At 38.7% G+C, this 17,947-nt stretch overlaps 2 protein-coding genes, 1 long non-coding RNA gene and 1 pseudogene across 11 annotated transcripts in view; 1 reads left to right on the plus strand and 3 right to left on the minus strand.

Annotated features, from left to right (window-relative positions):
* Positions 1-145: 145 nt before the first annotated feature.
* Positions 146-7,788, minus strand: LOC128892909 (uncharacterized). 7 transcript variants are annotated; one of them, XM_054153553.1, is made up of 12 exons: positions 6,949-7,773; positions 6,519-6,759; positions 5,751-5,886; positions 5,356-5,634; positions 4,859-5,010; positions 4,371-4,712; positions 2,920-3,064; positions 2,104-2,862; positions 1,295-2,008; positions 863-1,221; positions 596-788; positions 147-527 (listed from the first exon to the last, which is right to left on the minus strand). In XM_054153553.1, the coding sequence occupies exons 2-12, from the start codon at positions 6,640-6,642 to the stop codon at positions 308-310; spliced, it is 3,423 nt and encodes a 1,140-aa protein (XP_054009528.1). In that variant the 5' UTR covers positions 6,643-6,759; positions 6,949-7,773; the 3' UTR covers positions 147-307. The 7 variants fall into 7 exon arrangements, with proteins under 7 accessions (XP_054009532.1, XP_054009528.1, XP_054009527.1 ...); XM_054153552.1 differs by having other exon boundaries at positions 6,519-6,773; XM_054153551.1 differs by having other exon boundaries at positions 6,845-7,773.
* Positions 7,789-8,212: 424 nt separating this feature from the next.
* On the minus strand, positions 8,213-9,859 carry LOC128892921 (ras-related protein RabJ). Of its 2 annotated transcripts, none has more exons than XM_054153574.1 (3): positions 9,663-9,859; positions 9,277-9,380; positions 8,213-9,068 (listed from the first exon to the last, which is right to left on the minus strand). In XM_054153574.1, exons 1-3 carry the CDS (start codon positions 9,703-9,705, stop codon positions 8,577-8,579), a joined length of 639 nt encoding a protein of 212 aa, XP_054009549.1. In that variant the 5' UTR covers positions 9,706-9,859; the 3' UTR covers positions 8,213-8,576. The 2 variants fall into 2 exon arrangements, with proteins under 2 accessions (XP_054009549.1, XP_054009548.1); XM_054153573.1 differs by having other exon boundaries at positions 9,253-9,380.
* A 120-nt stretch (positions 9,860-9,979) lies between these two features.
* The window catches only part of LOC128892923 (uncharacterized), a 13,368-nt gene continuing 5,400 nt past the window's right edge, over positions 9,980-17,947 (plus strand). For both annotated transcript variants that reach the window (XR_008461200.1, XR_008461201.1), the window contains exons 1-2: positions 9,980-10,107; positions 10,318-10,447. This is a non-coding gene — a long non-coding RNA (uncharacterized LOC128892923). The remainder of the gene's footprint in view (positions 10,108-10,317; positions 10,448-17,947) is intronic.
* LOC128892916 (pro-resilin-like) lies at positions 10,606-12,922 on the minus strand (annotated as a pseudogene).

Here is a 17,947-nt window from a genome sequence, read left to right on the forward strand (position 1 = left end):
TGTAAACAACAGATACTATTGGTAGCACTGTAATACACTGTAACCAACTGTAACTTTTGTAAGAATCAGAAAATACCTTAAATATAAAGAATTGAATCTGGTTGAATTACTAAAATTTGTTGGAAAATAGGAATCATATTATATAGCAGGAAAAAACATAATCAGTTTGGTTGTAGAGTTTTATTTGTTACTGTAATAGTAATAAGATATTTGATCGTTTCTGTTCAGGAGGAAATTGGTTAGTTCTGTTTATTAGGATGCTATTATTAATACGCTTATGGTATAAATATCAAAATATTCATCTTTTTTAACTTCCATTAGCTCTCACAACGAGTCTGTGATTTTGACTTAAACTCTGACTGTTAGGGTTGATGGTGCAGTTTGGTGGCAACGTTTTGTGAAGATACATAATTGGCCAATGGCGCGCCGATGATTGTCCGTACGTTGCATGATCCTTGGATAAATAATAGGGGTAATATTTTTCGCTACAAGGCCTCCATTGATCTTCATTAGAGCCCACATAACACCTACAAAATATGGATTATTGATACTTGAAACTGGTTCATAATATATGTAATGACTTAGAATATCTTACCATGGATAATGATATCCATGTGAAAAGCCACATTTATGGTTAGGGTTGCAACAATAATCCCAGCTACCATATTCACTTCCTTCGGTTTCGCAGGACCAGAAATCAACAACCTCATTGCGTTGACAAACTGTGCCATTCTTGCAAGGGTGACCATTTACTGTATAATGTTGGAAAGTGGACAATTCTCTTCTTGCTAGTTGGTGTAAAAGGAAACAAAAAATTCAGTCATCTATTTTAAATAAGTTATATACTATCATTTTTACTTACGGTACAAGAAGTCAAATCCCTGTTCAAAACCATCTGAAACAGGGCGAGAGCCGGCAACGTTATCGATCTGATGATCCTCGTTATTCCCAGGCCTGAATTTATTTCTGGTTGGAAAAGGAGGATGGAAATCTGATTCTAGAGGATGAGTTCCGTCGTCGAATACACCATGAGTATGATGATCTTGCGCGGGAGGAAATGGTTGATTGTGTTCTTCTGGGACTGATGCGCAATAAGGATCAAGATCTCTCCAGGCGTATAGTAAATGATCGTCATCCTGGATGTAGTCAACATTTGGCCTCAGATCTCGTATCGGTATTTCGCTCAGCATACAGTTATCTCGGGTATTATCGCTAGCGATCCTATAGACAATGGAAGACTTTAAAAATGTTAATAAATATAAAATTCAATTGCAGTAAAAAGAATGATGCTTACATATAATTGAAAGACATGCAGGGTGGTATGGCACCCGTGTTCCTCATCGTGGAGCACTTTTGACGGCACTCGGATTTGCTGTCCGCTCTTGTCGAGGACATTATTGCGTGGGCCATTAGTTTGCATGGCCTGTAATGTTGCGAGTAGCAAAGTTCATCCATTTGTAACTGATTGGGTAGCCTGTCGTGCGGCGTAGCTACATCAGGGATGGCTAAGGGTACAGGGTATGCTTCGCAGCCGTAGGAGAAGCTGCTTCTTTCATATAATTCCGCTCCATCCATGTCAGGCATATTGGTGGGGTTTATATCTCCAGGTGGCCAATCGCTCAAGAAACAATTGGTCGAGGCACGATCTTGACCATGTCCGTGCACATGATCGTTATACTCTTCCATTCCATATTTGAAGACAAAACTTCTGCAGACAAACTCTTGCGACATAGTACATGCAAACTGACACTCTCCTAAGTCGTCGACATGCATCGACTTCTTTGTGACATCTGCAGGTATACCAAATCCGCTTCTGACCCTAGAGAAACACTCTTCCTCTGGGTACTGATTCGTTGCTTTCTTTGAGAGACAAACCTTGGTATCTTGAATGATCACATAGCTGTCGTAATCGCGATCAGGCTCGAGATCCGTGTAAAAGTTTAAATCTTGGTGAGGAAGATCGCTCAGTAAACAGTTGTCCGTAGGGTTGGTATTCAACACATTGTATCTGCATAAAAAGAGAATACGAAGTGAGAGCGGTTGGTCAGCTTAATTCAATAGAAAATAAGACAGAAGAAGCATCCTGTTCTTCGATCTATATACCTATAAGCGAAACTTCCACAAGAAAAAGCTGATTCATTGACACAAAGATCTTCGCACTGCATCAAATCACGCGCCAGACAAGTTTTACGCAACACGCTCCTACTTAGTTTTGACCCCGCTGCGGATCTAACGGAACATTTCTGTGCTCTTGGCGATTTTTGATGTTCTTCGTAAGGAATTTCTTTCGCTGTCGGTACAAAATTATCGTTATATCCAAACGCGCTACCATAATTATGAAATTTTCCATAAATCTGATCGGTTTCCCGTGGGATATTGAAATCCTGCGGTTCCGATCGATCTTCGGGTCGATGCTTTGGAAAAATTGAAGGTCTTTCGTTCGAAAATTCTTTGTTGTAGTTGATGGGAGCATCGTGGACAGAATTGTCGTAAATAGGACCAGGATAATGCAACTCTGGATTCTGCCAAATAGGCCCATTCCAGTTTTGAACATTTTCGCCAGGGAATCTGCCAGGGAATTCCTGGTTAGTTGGATAGCTTTCCGGATAGTTTGGTGGGCCTGGAAGATCTTCGTTGGTACTTTTGTGGTCCAACCGTGACCATGAACCACCTTGCCGATTTTGATCATAAACTCTAGGCTGATCTGTCCATTGTGTAGTGGCCCATGTAGAAGGCGGACAGTTTCTATTCCTTTCATAGTAATCGTATCTAGGATCCATCAAAAAATCTCTGTCAACATTCATGCGATAGTATGGCGTTGCTGTTAGTTCACACACGCCGGTTGAACCACCCGATCCACTTCTGTAAATTGGAAATAAGTATCAATGAGACATCAATGAAAATATTTGCTTCCCTCACCTATAGTTAAAACCTTTGCAGTCGAAAGTCTTCTCGTAGTCACATGTTCGACGACAGTCGTGCAAGTTGTCACAGTTTATGGCACGTTGTACGTGCAGTTCCATCGTCTTCATTCCAGGTTGCATTTTCCGATGACAGATAGGAACTAGACATTTAAAAATATACTCGCTGTTTGAATATGTATATACAAATGGAAGTAAAAACGTCAAGGGAAAAACAGATAGATGATTCTTTCTCACTTCATTCACCAATGAACTTACTCCTTGATATCATTGTTGAACTTGGAATTAGGGGAAGAAATATTAGCAAAAGCACCAGAGTCCTTAACAACAATTTCTCCAACATTTTCACTAATTTTCGTTATCCACCAGACAAACAAACAATTATAATATTTTCGAAGGTATCATATCGGAGGTGTCATGACCTCCTGGGGGTTTGTCAACACACATGTTTCACATACTGGCGAGTACTTGTATAGAACCGGCACTTTAAGGGGAATAAATACGTGTGAGAGCACAAGGTGGAAATTGCAATGCATGTACAAAAGGTAATGGCGAAATTACAGACCAGCGTGATTTTATAGACAAGTGAACGCTCTTGTGGAACTAGTGGGAGATATTCGCGCGTCAAAGGAGGGATTCCCCCCTTAACGATCGTGTACAAACTGCGGGGACACTAAATTCATTATTGAAAAAATGAAAGAAATTTATTTAACTATCTTACGTAAAATTAGCTTTATGAATGAACGAAATCTTAGTGTTCTCTTCTTTAATTGCTCCATCTTTATTTATTAAGATTTATAATCTTTTATTTGCAAATAATCTATGTTCAGTGAACTGTTCTAATCTTTTTTCTCTCTAATTTCTAACATTCTCATCTGTTCTCCTTTGCAACAAATATTATCTTCTTTGCTTCCAAGAGTCTGATTATACCCGCAACGAAACGAATGCGATTTTAAAGTCGAACAAGCTCCATTGCTCATGTCCTTGTAGATTCGTCAAGGACATGGCAATTATTTCAGCTAGCCAGTCCTTCGTGGTTGCATATACCGTCGCCGTAACTCGTCCTCAGTGAATGATCGTGTATTACAGAAATATCGACGTCGAATTAACGTCTGAACGTTTATCGGAAGAATGATAATCGCGACAAGAGTAGAATAATGGCCATTTTGTCTCGTTCTAGATGTTATCACCGTGTTGTGATTCGTGTCAATGCCGTTCTTTCCCTAATGTACAATATAATGAACAAACTCTCACTCGCGGGAGGCGCATAAATCGCGTGATTCATCGCGAAAACAGTTTTCCTTCCATTTTTTTTTTTTGTCTGTTTGTTTTACTTGATAAATGTCCACTGATTGGAATAAATCACAGTGAAGGATAAACATAGAAATACACTTATAATATGCTAAATTTTACTGTTTTTATTTGATTATTTCAATGTTTAATACTTACAGTCTAATGTTAGGGGAGATTTATTCCATTCAAACTTCTGCTGAGTTTTTAACGTAACATTTTCACTTTTCGGAACCTTCGCGTCTTCGTCATGGCGTATTCTGGTAATCCCGCTAGTATGAGGAACATATCTAATTTTTGTATCGACTGTTTTGTCGTGTCTGTTCAATACTCTTTCTTGAACAATCTTGGCAGGTGCTGGATGATTGTGTGTGTTGAATTGAGTCGATGAAAATGGAGGGGAGGCAGAAAAATAGAACTCGTTCAGGTGATTCTTTGTTTTCTCTATTCCTGTTAGTCGTGGATGAGATGGATTTCCAAAGGATTCACGATGAACACCTTCTGTTGAATAGAAAAATCAGGCGTTTCTTTTATCAGTCCGCTGCATTATACATTTTTGTTTAGTGTTCTAGGTGTACAGTTTTCTCCTATCTTGTTACACAGAAGATTACCGTGGACGTGGACACGCACGAAGGCTTGTAACTCACCTAAAGGATTGCTCGATGCTGGCTTTTGATTTCTATTTGCGAGGATGTCCAAGACTCTATGGTTGTCGTCACCGGAAAGAAAACGTCCGTCATGATCGACAAACCGATCGTAGATACCAACGAGCCCGTAACTCGTCGTACTGTATCTGCTTCTTAACATTTCAAAGACGTATCCTTTTATCGATTATCAAATAGGTTTAATTAAATATATCCTTAATTTTTCATTTATTAGATCGTCCCATAAGTTCGTGCCGAAAACTGTGTCGAAATTTAATAAAAAACCACAGAAATTTTCTAGTAACGGTATAATGACTATCTGAGAGAGGTGAGAAACTATTGTGAAATGAGACAGATTATCTTTTCTTGTGACACTTAAGAGTATGTTTTACATATTAATTTGAGAAATAGAAGTCTAAATGGCACGAACTTTTAGGACGACCTAATATTTTCGAACACGCATTCGTAAATGAATCATCACAAATTCCACACGATATTACCTCGGAAGGGATTGCGTGTGAAGTGGCTGTGACACTTCCTTGATCGATTCCGAAGAAAGGTCACCGACGAGTACAACGTGGCCATTTTTATTCGATTTCTCTTGTTTCGTTAAATGACTTTCATTCTCTTGCTGAAAGCCGTTGTTATATGGATAGTCGTCGCACCACGGTGGGCCTTGTTTCTTTAAGTAGACGTCGTAATCAGGATGAGCTACTAAATCTTCCAGCATCGGTACTCGAGTGCTGATGGCGCAGGTACCGTTGCCCTTTAGCCCAACGCTAACATCAAATCGAATCCACAAAAAGCAACAAGTTAATCAACAAGTTATCCGAAAGTTTATTTCTCGAACTGTAATATTATATTTACAATCTACCCAGCGGACAGTTTTTCTTACCCAAACGCGAAGGAATTGCAAATTGGTTCGTTCTTCGAACATTGCTTCTCGCATTCCGATAAACCTGCGACTTCGAGTTGAGACACGATATCCGCCTCGGACAATTTAGAACCGACCGATATCCTCGTATAACAATCTAAGATGAAAACATACTTTCTGAGAAATTCTTTTACAGAGTTTAAGGGGTTTCTAGTCTAGCAGTTTGGAAAAATCGATTTCTTCTTTGTTTTACGTTTTATCAGTAATGTGTTATCACCGTTTGTAAGTTATACAGGGTGTCCCAAAAATGTTGGAGTTCCTTGAAAGGAGTGTTTCGGGAGGTGATTTGAAACAACTTTTTCCTTTGCGAAAATGTCGGATGGGGCTTCGTTAAGCAGATATTAACAAAAAACCCCGACCAATCAGAGCGCGCGTATACCGTTGGAGCGGCCGCGGTAGCGAAGGCTACGAGCTAGGTGGCCGCGCTCGTACGCGAACAAGTGACTCGACGTGCACGAAGGACATTGACGCGGCCACCTAGCTCGTAGCCTTCGCTACCGCGGCCGCTCCAACGGTATACGCGCGTTCTGATTGGTCGGGGTTTTTTGTTAATATCTGCTTAACGAAGAAGCCCCATCCGATATTTTCGCAAAGGAAAAAGTTGTTTCAAATCACCTCCCGAAACACTCCTTTCAAGGAACTCCAACATTTTTGGGACACCCTGTATATACGGTGTATATCTTAATACTTTAATGTTTCGAGGGTGGTTCGTTCCTCTTTAAATTTTACCATTGGCAACGACTGCTATGCGATTATCGATCATGAGACCGGGCAATAGTAAACATTGTTGAAGAATATTAAGAACGTGAAACACGACTGGCAAAGGTCTCTTGTTACATCTTCGTCCGATCATCTTACAGATAGTTTCACGTATAGCGTAGACAATTCTAACTGTTTAAAATGTCGATCAACTTTTTCACGTCGTTAACAACGGTGTCCAATCCGAAATTTGCCATATCGACAACAATATCTATACAGAGTTAACTGTACAAAATACCACAAGCTGTTGTTTCAAAAGCTCGCATGATTGTACGCGCAAAGACTCGAGAAACGACCTTGGTTCAAACCAACGGAAATCGCGCGAGGTTTGCACATACAATGAGCCACAAGTGTTCGGACGCTCTCAAATGAAAAGCTTAATAAATGCGAGTCGTATTACAAATTGCAGGTGAAATGAACATATGATTCACATATTTTCAACTGTCGAAACGTTCATTCGATAGCGTTCGAATACTTTGTGGTTCACCGCATGTTTGACGACCTGGACTTGACCGAGGATACCGACTAACTGTCTGCTCTCGTAAACAAAACGCAGAGAGCTCTCTAAAGCGAGCATTACGTTAGAATAGACTCTGTTTGCCTCTCCTTCTTCCTTTGCAAGGAACGTAGTGTTACACCCACTTGTAAACATAAGGGAACTCCTTGGAGTTCATGTTTGTGTACATTGTACTTCTATTTGGTGGTGTGTAAACAGTTGATGGTATTCGCATAGCGCGTGCCTTTCTTCTCGCACGCATTCAATACAAAGTCACCCACTGGTGCAATCTCGTTTCTTCCGCAGTGGCTGCTCCTGCAGAATGAACGAGCTTAATTAGCTTACTCGCACACAGTACACCTGTGTACGATGCTCGGAACGGAACAGAAGACCTCAAGGCTTTGCGTAATCGGTATCTCGCAATGTTAAGCATAGTTCTGTAACGAATACATAGTTCTATAGGTAATTAAACATGGTGTCCCATTCGCAGAAATAACTATTCGATATTCCCGCTTTCATAAGTAAATCAAAAATTAGCATTCCTATTTTTGGAGTTCTTAATAATTTAAGTACAGTATGAAATGTATTATAATGTGTGCAAAAATTATAACTCGGAATGTTCTATTATTATTCCATTTGGTGATTATTAAAGATCATTGTCTAGAATGTTTATTATTGTTCCGTTTTTCATCACGGGATTCCCCGATATCGGCACGACATTTGAACAAACGCATCAGACCCTCGTTACTTCGAACCGCTATTGGCCTAAGTAGGTTTACTAAAGGAACACTTACGTAACAAAAACGAGATAAGTCAAACATAAACAAAGCTGGGACGCGTCACGGTTCGTGATGCCAGGCCCAAAGAGAGGATGACTCATCTCATGATTATCCTATTCATACTTACGAATACAGAACTCTGCTACTTATAAAATATCACGAGCGTTTTTTCTAGTAATTAGCAGAAATCTAACGTTTCCTATAATTAATTGAAAAGAAGATATGTAGTATTCTCAGAATACTAATAATAAAATAACATCGAAAATTTATCTTGGGACTCGCTCGACATAGCACTGCAAAAGCCTTTAATAAAATGTAATATGTTCTAAACTTATTTTCTATTTTTGGAAAGGTAACAAACGTTATACCTAAGGAGCATCACTCACAGATTGTTTTTCACTTTTATTAAAAACAGTAGAAATATTAAATACACAAGAAAAGAGTATGTTTGGAATGAGCTCTATATTTATATAGAAATCATGTATGGAAGACATTGTCGTTGTTATCGTTACAAGCGACATCTATTTTCTTGCGATAAGAATGACTTCTCATTTTAGTACATTTTTATGTGGAATCCCACTTGACAAAAGGATTAGTGTCAGAAGAATGTAACTACATAATCGTAAATTTTTAGGCAAGAGTGGAATTAGTTTAGTTTTGAAGTGCTTTTGTTAGTATCTTCAAACAATACAAATGAAGTATACTTGCTTCTGACACTAGACTATATTTGAGCCATAAACAAAATAGAAAAGACTAGCAGCAGGTGTGTATTCTCTCTTGTATCCCGTGAGCAATACTGAGGTTCTGAGGACTTTCCTCTAGGGGTGTACAGCATGGGTCCATACCACTCATATCGGAGCTTGTTGACTCGTATACCCTAATGGATGTAGCCTCTCTTTCATTGGAAGATAGCTTAAGCAGACCCATGCCAATATCCAAAAAAACACTTTCAATACCTTCATCATCTCTAACAGATGTTTCATGGTAACTGGCACCAATTTTTGTTGCATAGACTCTACCCTCCTCACTATCAACTTGCCGCTCATTTATCAGATCAGACTTATTCCCTATTACTGCCAACACCATAGTCTCCTCCACATTTCTGCGAAGCTCTGCCACCCAACCTTTCATTGCTGTGAATGTGTTATACTGCGTTAAGTCAAACACCAACATGGCTGCATTGGCATTTCTATAGTACATCGGTGCCATGGACCTGAACCTTTCCTGGCCAGCAGTGTCCCAGACCTAAACCCAACAAAGCAACTAAATCCATGCTATTGTACCACAGCAGAGCTTCGAAACTGGGTCCAAAACTCAGACAGACATATTAATATTCTTTGAAATTAAATAATTTTAATTAATTTCGGATCTGGAAGGAACTAACTATGCACTGCTATTCGTATTACACTTTAAATGACCATCATTGTACCTGTAGCATTATTCTTGTGTTTACCAAATTTAATTTACACGTAAAAAAGGATGCGCCTATCGTGGGATTCGCACGTTCGTTGAATGCTTTCCTGACGTAGCGTATGATCATACTTGTTTTCCCAACACCTGGAAAACAAAGAATTCCCCTGTAATCTATTGAAATTTGGAATTTTGTTTAAAGAATAGAACAAATAGGGGTATGGGCATGTGAAGGGAATAATACGCGCAGATATAAACATTAGAAACTAACCTAAAATGCTTTACGGGTAACGAACGACGATAAAGTCATAAGAAATCATAAATTCATTAAGAAAACGAAAATTTGACATTTCCAAAGGGGTGAATTATAAGAATGATACGATTAATGCACAAAGAAGTGGTTTGTTGATATGTATACATATAACTTACCTTGGGATCCCAAAGCCACCACTTTTCCCTCTATTGTCTTCATCTTCCAGGCACCAACAAACAACGCATAATTGATCGAATTAGTTTCAAATCTTGCTCACTCACTTGTTGCACGACAAAGAAAATCTTTTTGTGCTTCCCCCGAATATTATTCAAAACACCTTTCTTCGTCGGTAACACAACCACTGATGATAATTTCTAAGCAATTGAAAACATGCTCGCAAGATGGCTCTTATGACAATGTAACTTAGTTCTTTTTCTGTTAGAACTGCGGTTAGTTTTTCTTTATGTGGTACGCTTGTAACAACCGTAGAGGTGCAATTTTCGCGGGATTAGAAATGTGTTCGTGATTATAAATGTTATAAAATATGTTCATATTTTGTTATCAGCTCTGCAAAGAAATGAACTGGAGACATTACAACTGCTGTAGCCCGTTTTGCTGTAGGTCTGTATCTATCCACTTTCAACAATGTCATCCTACTTGATGTAGAATCACCTCCTCTTGAATAGCTTCCTTTGATGAGTCCCTCATTATCTTGTACTCAATTGGATTGCCAAATATCACAATTTATTCAATAACTCAAACCAAAGATGTGATTGTTGATTATAAAATCTACAGTCTAGTGCATAAAATATGTTCATATTTTGTTATCAGCTCTGCAAAGAAATAAACTGGAGACATTACAACTGCTGTAGCCTGGTTTGCTGTAGGCTTTCATTTATCAACTTTCAACAATGTCGTCCTACTTGATACAGAATCACCTCCTCTTGAATAGCTTCCTTTGGTGAGTCCCTCATTATCTTGTACTCAATTAGATTGCCAAGTACCACAATTTATTCAATAATTCAAACCAAAGATGTGGTTGTTGATTACAAAATCTACAGTCTAGTGCAGATCTATTTGTTGTAAGAAGTTTTAAGGTAAATTGATTTCAGCAGAACATTTAAATACAAAGATGTATTTCCTTTGTGTTTTACTACAAGCTCGCATAAATACGTACACAAATATATAAAGTTACCATGTACAGAGTAATGTATACATATAAAACATTAAATTATGCTAATCAAGATATACAGAGTTAAATACCATTGGGTGATTATTAATGTAAATGTGCATGTGACTCAGTGGTGTAAGATTATTGTGTAGATGTTTGTGTTTTTGTGTAAAAGTAGAAGCTGTAAACGAGGGAGGTCCGTGTAGGTTGTCGCCCAGTAGTTGGGGGATTTAGCGTTTTGATGGTGATGCAGCATGATTCAGCAAGTTACTTCCGGTAACTGTTGCGAGGTGGTAGATATTGATTACTGCTACCATCTCCTCCGAATCCACCACCCCTACCTGTGGTAATATAGAAAAGAATTCATGAATAACATATCCGTATATGTAATCTTATGGGGTTATTATTTTATAATATTAAAACTGGACTCACCACCCTGATAGCCACCCTGGTATCCTCCAGCACCTCCTTGGTAGCCACCACCAGCTCCTTGGTACGCTCCCGATCCTCCACGTGAAAATTGAGCCTGGCCCTCGTACTGAACATCGGCGGTGTATCCATTTGCGTCGTCAGCCATGTATTTCACAATCTGTGTCCTTGAATCTGGCAAAAGAACTCTGTATTCCCCTGTGACCACGTTACCATCGCTGCTCTCACGTTGAGAGTAGTCGTTTCCGCTTGGAGGATCGTACACTTCGTATTGGAAGCTGTATGGTTGAGGCTAAAACATAAGACAATTGTGACAAATCTAAGAAAGTATTCCAATGTTTTTGCGACTCGATTGTAGTTACCCTTCCATTGTCGCGACCAAAGCCTCCGAAGCCACCACCTTGGTATCCTCCGTCTTGGTATCCTCCACCGCCGCTACCAAATTGTCCAGGAGCTCCATAGGATGAAGCGGGACGTCCTCCGAAGCCACCACCGTCGCCGCCGCCGCCGCCTGGAGGTCCGTACGTTCCCGTCGGCCTCCCCCTGAAGCCTCCAGCGAAATCACCACCTCTGCCGGCTCCTACATCCCCAGAGAATCCACCTGGAGCGCCGAATCCACCTCCTCCTGGTCTGTTGTACTGGTAACCACCTCCACTGGTACCACCACCACCACCCGGCAACAGTCCAGCAAGCGCATTACTGCTGAGACACGTTAGCACCAACAGCACTTCCGTTAACTGGAACAGGATCAACAAAATGATTCCACGCAGAATAATAGAAGATTAAACAGGACGATGAAGTGGCGAACAGGACCACACAATGAGATGAACTGAAGAGAAGGGAACAAAACTTTAGAGTAACTTTAGAGTACCGAGTGGAATTATTAAAGTATTCGTAATAACGATCAGAGACAGGTAAAATCAATTGTACGGTCTTCATCTTACGAGGCACAAGAAGCTGATGACAGTGGTCTCGTTTCGTCTCTACTTTGATTTTACGATGATTACGTTTCTTGTTTGATTTCGTCATTGAAACGTCGTTAGCGTAGGTAACGAAAAGAGTCATAGAGAATGATTATGCCAAGTGAAATAGAAAGCTTGAAGCATACCAATGATTCGCTGAACGTAATTTGTGTGTGGCGAAATTAACGTGTTGCTACAATCGAGGATGATTGCCGAGCAGTTTAAGATGGCGCATGCATCCCTCTGGGGATTATTACAGGATATATTTCGAGAATATATAGCGGCTAATGTTTGAACTTTTCAGACATAACAGTTAGATTCATTTTCTAATTAAAAATGCGCCAAATTGTTTAACTTATTTGTTTGTCCGTGACCGTTTAATGTAAACAAAGAAGAGAGCGTAAAATAATAAGAAACAATGATTGTCAATCGCAAACATTGTTTATTAAATTATTATTAAGTTCTGACTTCTGTGCGAAGTTCAAGGTGTTTACTAGTTCAAAATATCCTAGTTGACAATTTTTAATCACTTTAAATGGAAACACCACGCTAGAACTAATTTAGTTTATGAAATTTCAAATCTGAACCAAAAAGATTCCAAAAAATGTTTTCAGTCTAGAACGAAACTACCGAGGACGAACGCGCCACCACAGTGGTTAGTAGGAGCCATAAGCCGGAGGATAGCCTACCTGGTGGTAATTCATATTGCTGTTATGACTGAAGACGCTGAGTGAACTGAGAAGATGATCCACGGCAGAGTTTATATACCATGCTGGACCCTTTGTTACAGTTTATCCTCAGTGCTGCATATCCACGTATTAACCAGCGTATTAGAATGACCGTCCGTGGGTGTGGGAGGTGGAGAGGAGCGCATCTTCCCTTCACTCGGTGATGCATCATGGGTAGATGTATCCCGTTGATGACTGAAATACACCTTTAAATTTTAATTGGATCCACGCACGTGATTGGGGTATCCTCGAATGGAAAGAGCCCGGGGATTCACCCGGATGGGAGGTCTCTGCCACTCTTCTCCAGTTTTGCAACTGGCTCCACGGGGAATCCCCTAATCTCCAGGTGTCAACGATCGAGAAAAGTCCTACAGGATTTTGGAATTTTTCCATTAGCAAGAAAGAAAAGCATCTCTGTAAAGGATCCTCGAATGGGGATTCACTCCTCCAGTTTTGCAATTGGGAACCTCCTTAGAAATACGTATATGTAAATATATTTTCTATCTTTAATTTGTATAGTTGAATATATATATATATATATATATATATATATATATATATATATATAACTTTATGTTGAATATATATATATTAAAGATAGAAAATATATTTACATATACGTATTATTACATATACTACATATATATATATTACATATACGTATATATATATATGTGTGTGTGTGTGTTTGTAAATCTAACGTGTGGCTGATTTCAAGTCACGGGAAATGCTAGAAGATATATACAGTTGTTTAATTACACTTCATTACGCGTGCCTGTAAGGGAGGAAGTGTTTGCGAAATTTGTTTTGAATTTCTGTGTTGGAAACGTTTGAAAATATAGGAAAATTCCCGGCCGAAGATTTCAATCTCATCCGGTGCTAGGATGTGCTGAACCAATTACTATTATAACTTGTAATACGAATGAAAGGTGAATGAAGAAATAGGCTGGCAAATGATTGAACGAGTGGAGGCAGAAGATAAAGGATGAGCTGGAGAACTCATCCAACGCATCTACGCGTCAAACATATTTGCTTCTACCCTCTGTTATATAATATAACAAATTATTACGAAGACAAAAGTTACATCTTCTATCGATCAAATTTTATGTTGGCTGAGCGATAGCCATATCGCAATTTCTTCGAAATATGTCGAAATTGAAGTTAAACAAAGAAAGAATTCCAGTTGGGAATCCCTGGATCCAAAAGTTTTGAAGATCGGAGGTTAATGGCGGAGAACGAAGGTGTCGCATACCATCGTATCATCGTTCACCAGAAGTGTGTGTTTAGTAAACACGCTATGTTTATTACACGTTAACTGCATGCTGGGTTCCTTGCCAGAGACGAGAGATAATTAGTGGAAAAGCATTGGAATTGCGATTATTACAATTCTTGGCTGTACAGTTTCCAAGCCCCTGTCTCGAAAGTTTAACGTAAGACACTCTTCTCCTTTCAGTAGAAGAAAATTACACGTAATTTCTTCATCCGCATCTGAAATCGATAGAAAAAAAAATAACGGACGAATGCATAGCAGCTCCGAAGGCAATAAAATACAAATAAGTCGGTGATGTAACGTATTACACCTGCGTTACAAAATCCGATGCGACTATTATTAGTCGTGAAATAAAGTAATAATTCAACCGAGGACAGTTCAATGTATATGAGACATTTTGCTATGCAAAATGTGGCATAAAGCCTCTAATGATCTATAAAACTCGTCGGTTCGATTAAACGGCTATATTATAGTTCGTTAAAATGGTCGAGCGAGTACTCGATAATTACTAGTGATGGTAATTTCATATATATTTATAATAGGATATTTATCGAGGATCAAACTGAAAGGAATGATTTAGTTTTTGAAAGATAAAATACAGTTCACGCAATGGAGAAGTAAAAATAGAAAGTCCTTCGGAGAACAATTGAAGGGAAAGAGTTCGAGAATGTCAAGTTAGTAGACGGTAACGAGCCGATTCATGCTGAGGTGATTCTTTTCGAAAAGTGAACGCAAGAAAGCCTTCCGAGATGATTTCATATGGAGCATGACTCTCAAGATGGGCTCGGAGTCTGAGTAGAAACGGCTCCAGATAATTCGTACAAGCCAGATGACATAATCCATGATCCAACTCTGCTATTACATTCATTTCGCAAAACGTACTGCTCGTCAGGATTCCAGGCAGTTACTCGATCACCAAACATAAATGATTCTTACAACATACTCATGTATCGCCGATGCTTTGGCAAATTGCCATTCTTGCAACCCTTTGCATATACGTCGTTTGCCCTTTAGTATGCCAGTCATTGTTCTCTTCTCGCTTAAAATCTCTCTTTTAACTCTATAGCAAAGCTTCCTTCGCGCTTTACTTATTGGTGTGTTTCTTGCGATAGAATAAAATGTGTCAGGAAGGTCATATTTTTTTAGATATCAAGATTAAGATATTCTTAATGGGATTATATTTATTAGGTTGTCCGGAAAGTTCGTGTCAATTTCTAAGAAAAATTCAAAGGCATATAATATATATACATGTATTTATTGAATTACATAGGTGCCATTTTGTTTCACAACCGTTCCACTTTTTAAGGGATGTATACATGTTATTCGTTTTCAACCATTTCGATATATTCAGACCTGTACCACCTACCAAAAATCGACAAGAACTTTCCGGACAACCCAATATAATATCCTTAATATAATATCTATATCCCAATATAATATCTAAAGAAATTCTTAACTCGCTATGGAATGTATCCGACAAACGATAAATGCTTCTAGTCCACCGCGTCACCTTGAAAGAACAATAGTAGGTTTCCCTGTTTCTACGTTCTGCTTATTTAGTTCGGGTTAATGTGAGATCCCCAACGATCGTTTCGCCGAGAATGTTTACATCGACACCGATTCACTGACGGTGAACAAGACCACTGTCATCAGCCTCTTGTGCCTCGGAAGACGAAGACAATTATTTTACGTACAATTCATTTTACCTGTCTCTGATCCTTATTACGAATATTTCAATAATTCCACTCAGTACTCTAAAGTTACTCTAAAGTTTTGTTCCCTTCGCTTCAGTTCATCTTATATACGTAACTTAAATTCGTCGACAATGTTTACATCGACACCGACATTTGTCTATGTTGTATACACACTGAATTCCGCAAATATACCATCAAAATTTCTTACCGTCACGTGTTACACGTTCCACGCGCTTGTAACCCTCAGGGGCTGTAGCGGTGTTTGTATATAGTACAGCAACCCCGAGGTAGCCGAGCTAGAGGGGGCTCAGCGGACCCTAATAGATGAGGAGATACCGCAAAGAGTATTAAAACAATGCAGGAGTCATGTAAACATTGGCAGCGAATTGAACGTCTCGATCACCAAACATAGATGATTCTTACAACATACTCATGTATCGCCGATGCTTTGGCAAATTGCCATTCTTGCAACCCTTTGCATATACGTCGTTTGCCCTTTAGTATGCCAGTCATTGTTCTCTTCTCGCTTAAAATCTCTACGGTTTAATCGACACCGAAACGGTGTCCCACCTATATGAAAAACTCAAAATTTTCTTTTTCCATACGTTTGCTCATCGTTTGCTCACGTTTGCTTAAGTGGAATTTTCGTTTGCCTCTCTTTAGTTCAAAAGCTACACGCGATTCAAACTTTTGCAAAGTGTGAAGCTGGCCCCACCTTTTTCGAAATTTGAAATTTTTCTGTTTGATTCTGTTTCGTCATCGTTTGCTCACGTTTGCTCAAGTGGAATTTTCGTTTGCCCCTCATTAGTTCAAAAGATAGAACCGCTTGTTTATACGTTCATGGAGGAGACATCGCGAAATGTGTTCCGAATTTTTCAATTAGCTTTCTTTCAGATATAAAGAAGGGAATGTAGATCAATCTTGAAAAGTAGTAGGGAGCGACTCTCTTTCGTTCCCAGGAAATAAATTAATAAATATATCTAAATTTCGATTGACTAGTGTCAATCATTCAAGCGTTGGAGGTATCGTAGGAGTGGTGTGGGCACAGTCGATAAAGTCTGAGGTTGCCAAATCACTCTGTACATATGTATATAGTATATAACTTATAATTAGCTCCTAACTATACCTTCAAGTTCTGACAACGATACGTTAACGCGGGTTTTTTTTTGTTTTTGTGTAAAAACTTTTTCCCGTTGTAAAAATGTCTAGTCAATTGATACTCGCTACTTATAATGCCAAATCCAAGACTAACTATATGCGAGCGCTGGTAGAACCCAGACATACATATATACTCATAACTTACCTTACCTTACCCTTTAGGCTTTTGTTGAATATTTATTGTAGCCTTCTGTCCTCAATACTGTACTCTTACAAAACAATAAATATATCATTTAATAAAAGGTTGCCAAATCAATATCTTGCTCTGGACTGGGTTCGATCCCGGTAGGAGTAACTATTTTTTTTTACATTCCTTTCGGTTTTTATCATGTTCTGGCATGAATTCTACCTTTCTATATATTAAGATTAATTTTATAAGATATCGTGCAATTTTTATGTTTTTTATTCCATTGAAAAAGAATCAAGATGTGAAAAGAGTTTCTACAAACTTTTATAAAAACTTACGTCATTATAGTCTATAAGTAACACTTAAATTATTTCAAACAAACATTGCACACACCCATTACATAAACTCCTTCCCAATAAAAAAAAAAACATAAAAATTGAAAGATACTTACAAAAATAATCTTACAATATACGAAGGTAGTTTTCGTAATAAAACATGATAAAAACAGAAGAAAATGTAAAAAAAATAATTCATACTTCTACCGGAATCCAACCCAGTCATACCAATACATGTATAGACTTCACAACCTCAGACTTTATCGACTGTGCCACAACACCACTCATACGATACCTCCAACGCTTGAATGATTGACACTAGTCAATCGAAATTTAGATATATTTATTAATTTATTTCCTGGGAACGAAAGAGAGTCGCTCCCTACTACTTTTCAAGATTGATCTACATTCCCTTCTTTATATCTGAAAGAAAGCTAATTGAAAAATTCGGAACACATTTCGCGATGTCTCCTCCATGAGCATATAAGCAAACGGTTTCTTTTGAACTAAACAACAAACCTATCTTTTGAACTAAAGAGAGGCTAATTGATAAATTGGTAAATTCCAATTGATCATTCCTGAGCAAA

Source organism: Hylaeus anthracinus, unplaced genomic scaffold (assembly GCF_026225885.1).
Source record: "Hylaeus anthracinus isolate JK02 unplaced genomic scaffold, UHH_iyHylAnth1.0_haploid 2, whole genome shotgun sequence".
NCBI lineage: Eukaryota > Metazoa > Arthropoda > Insecta > Hymenoptera > Colletidae > Hylaeus > Hylaeus anthracinus.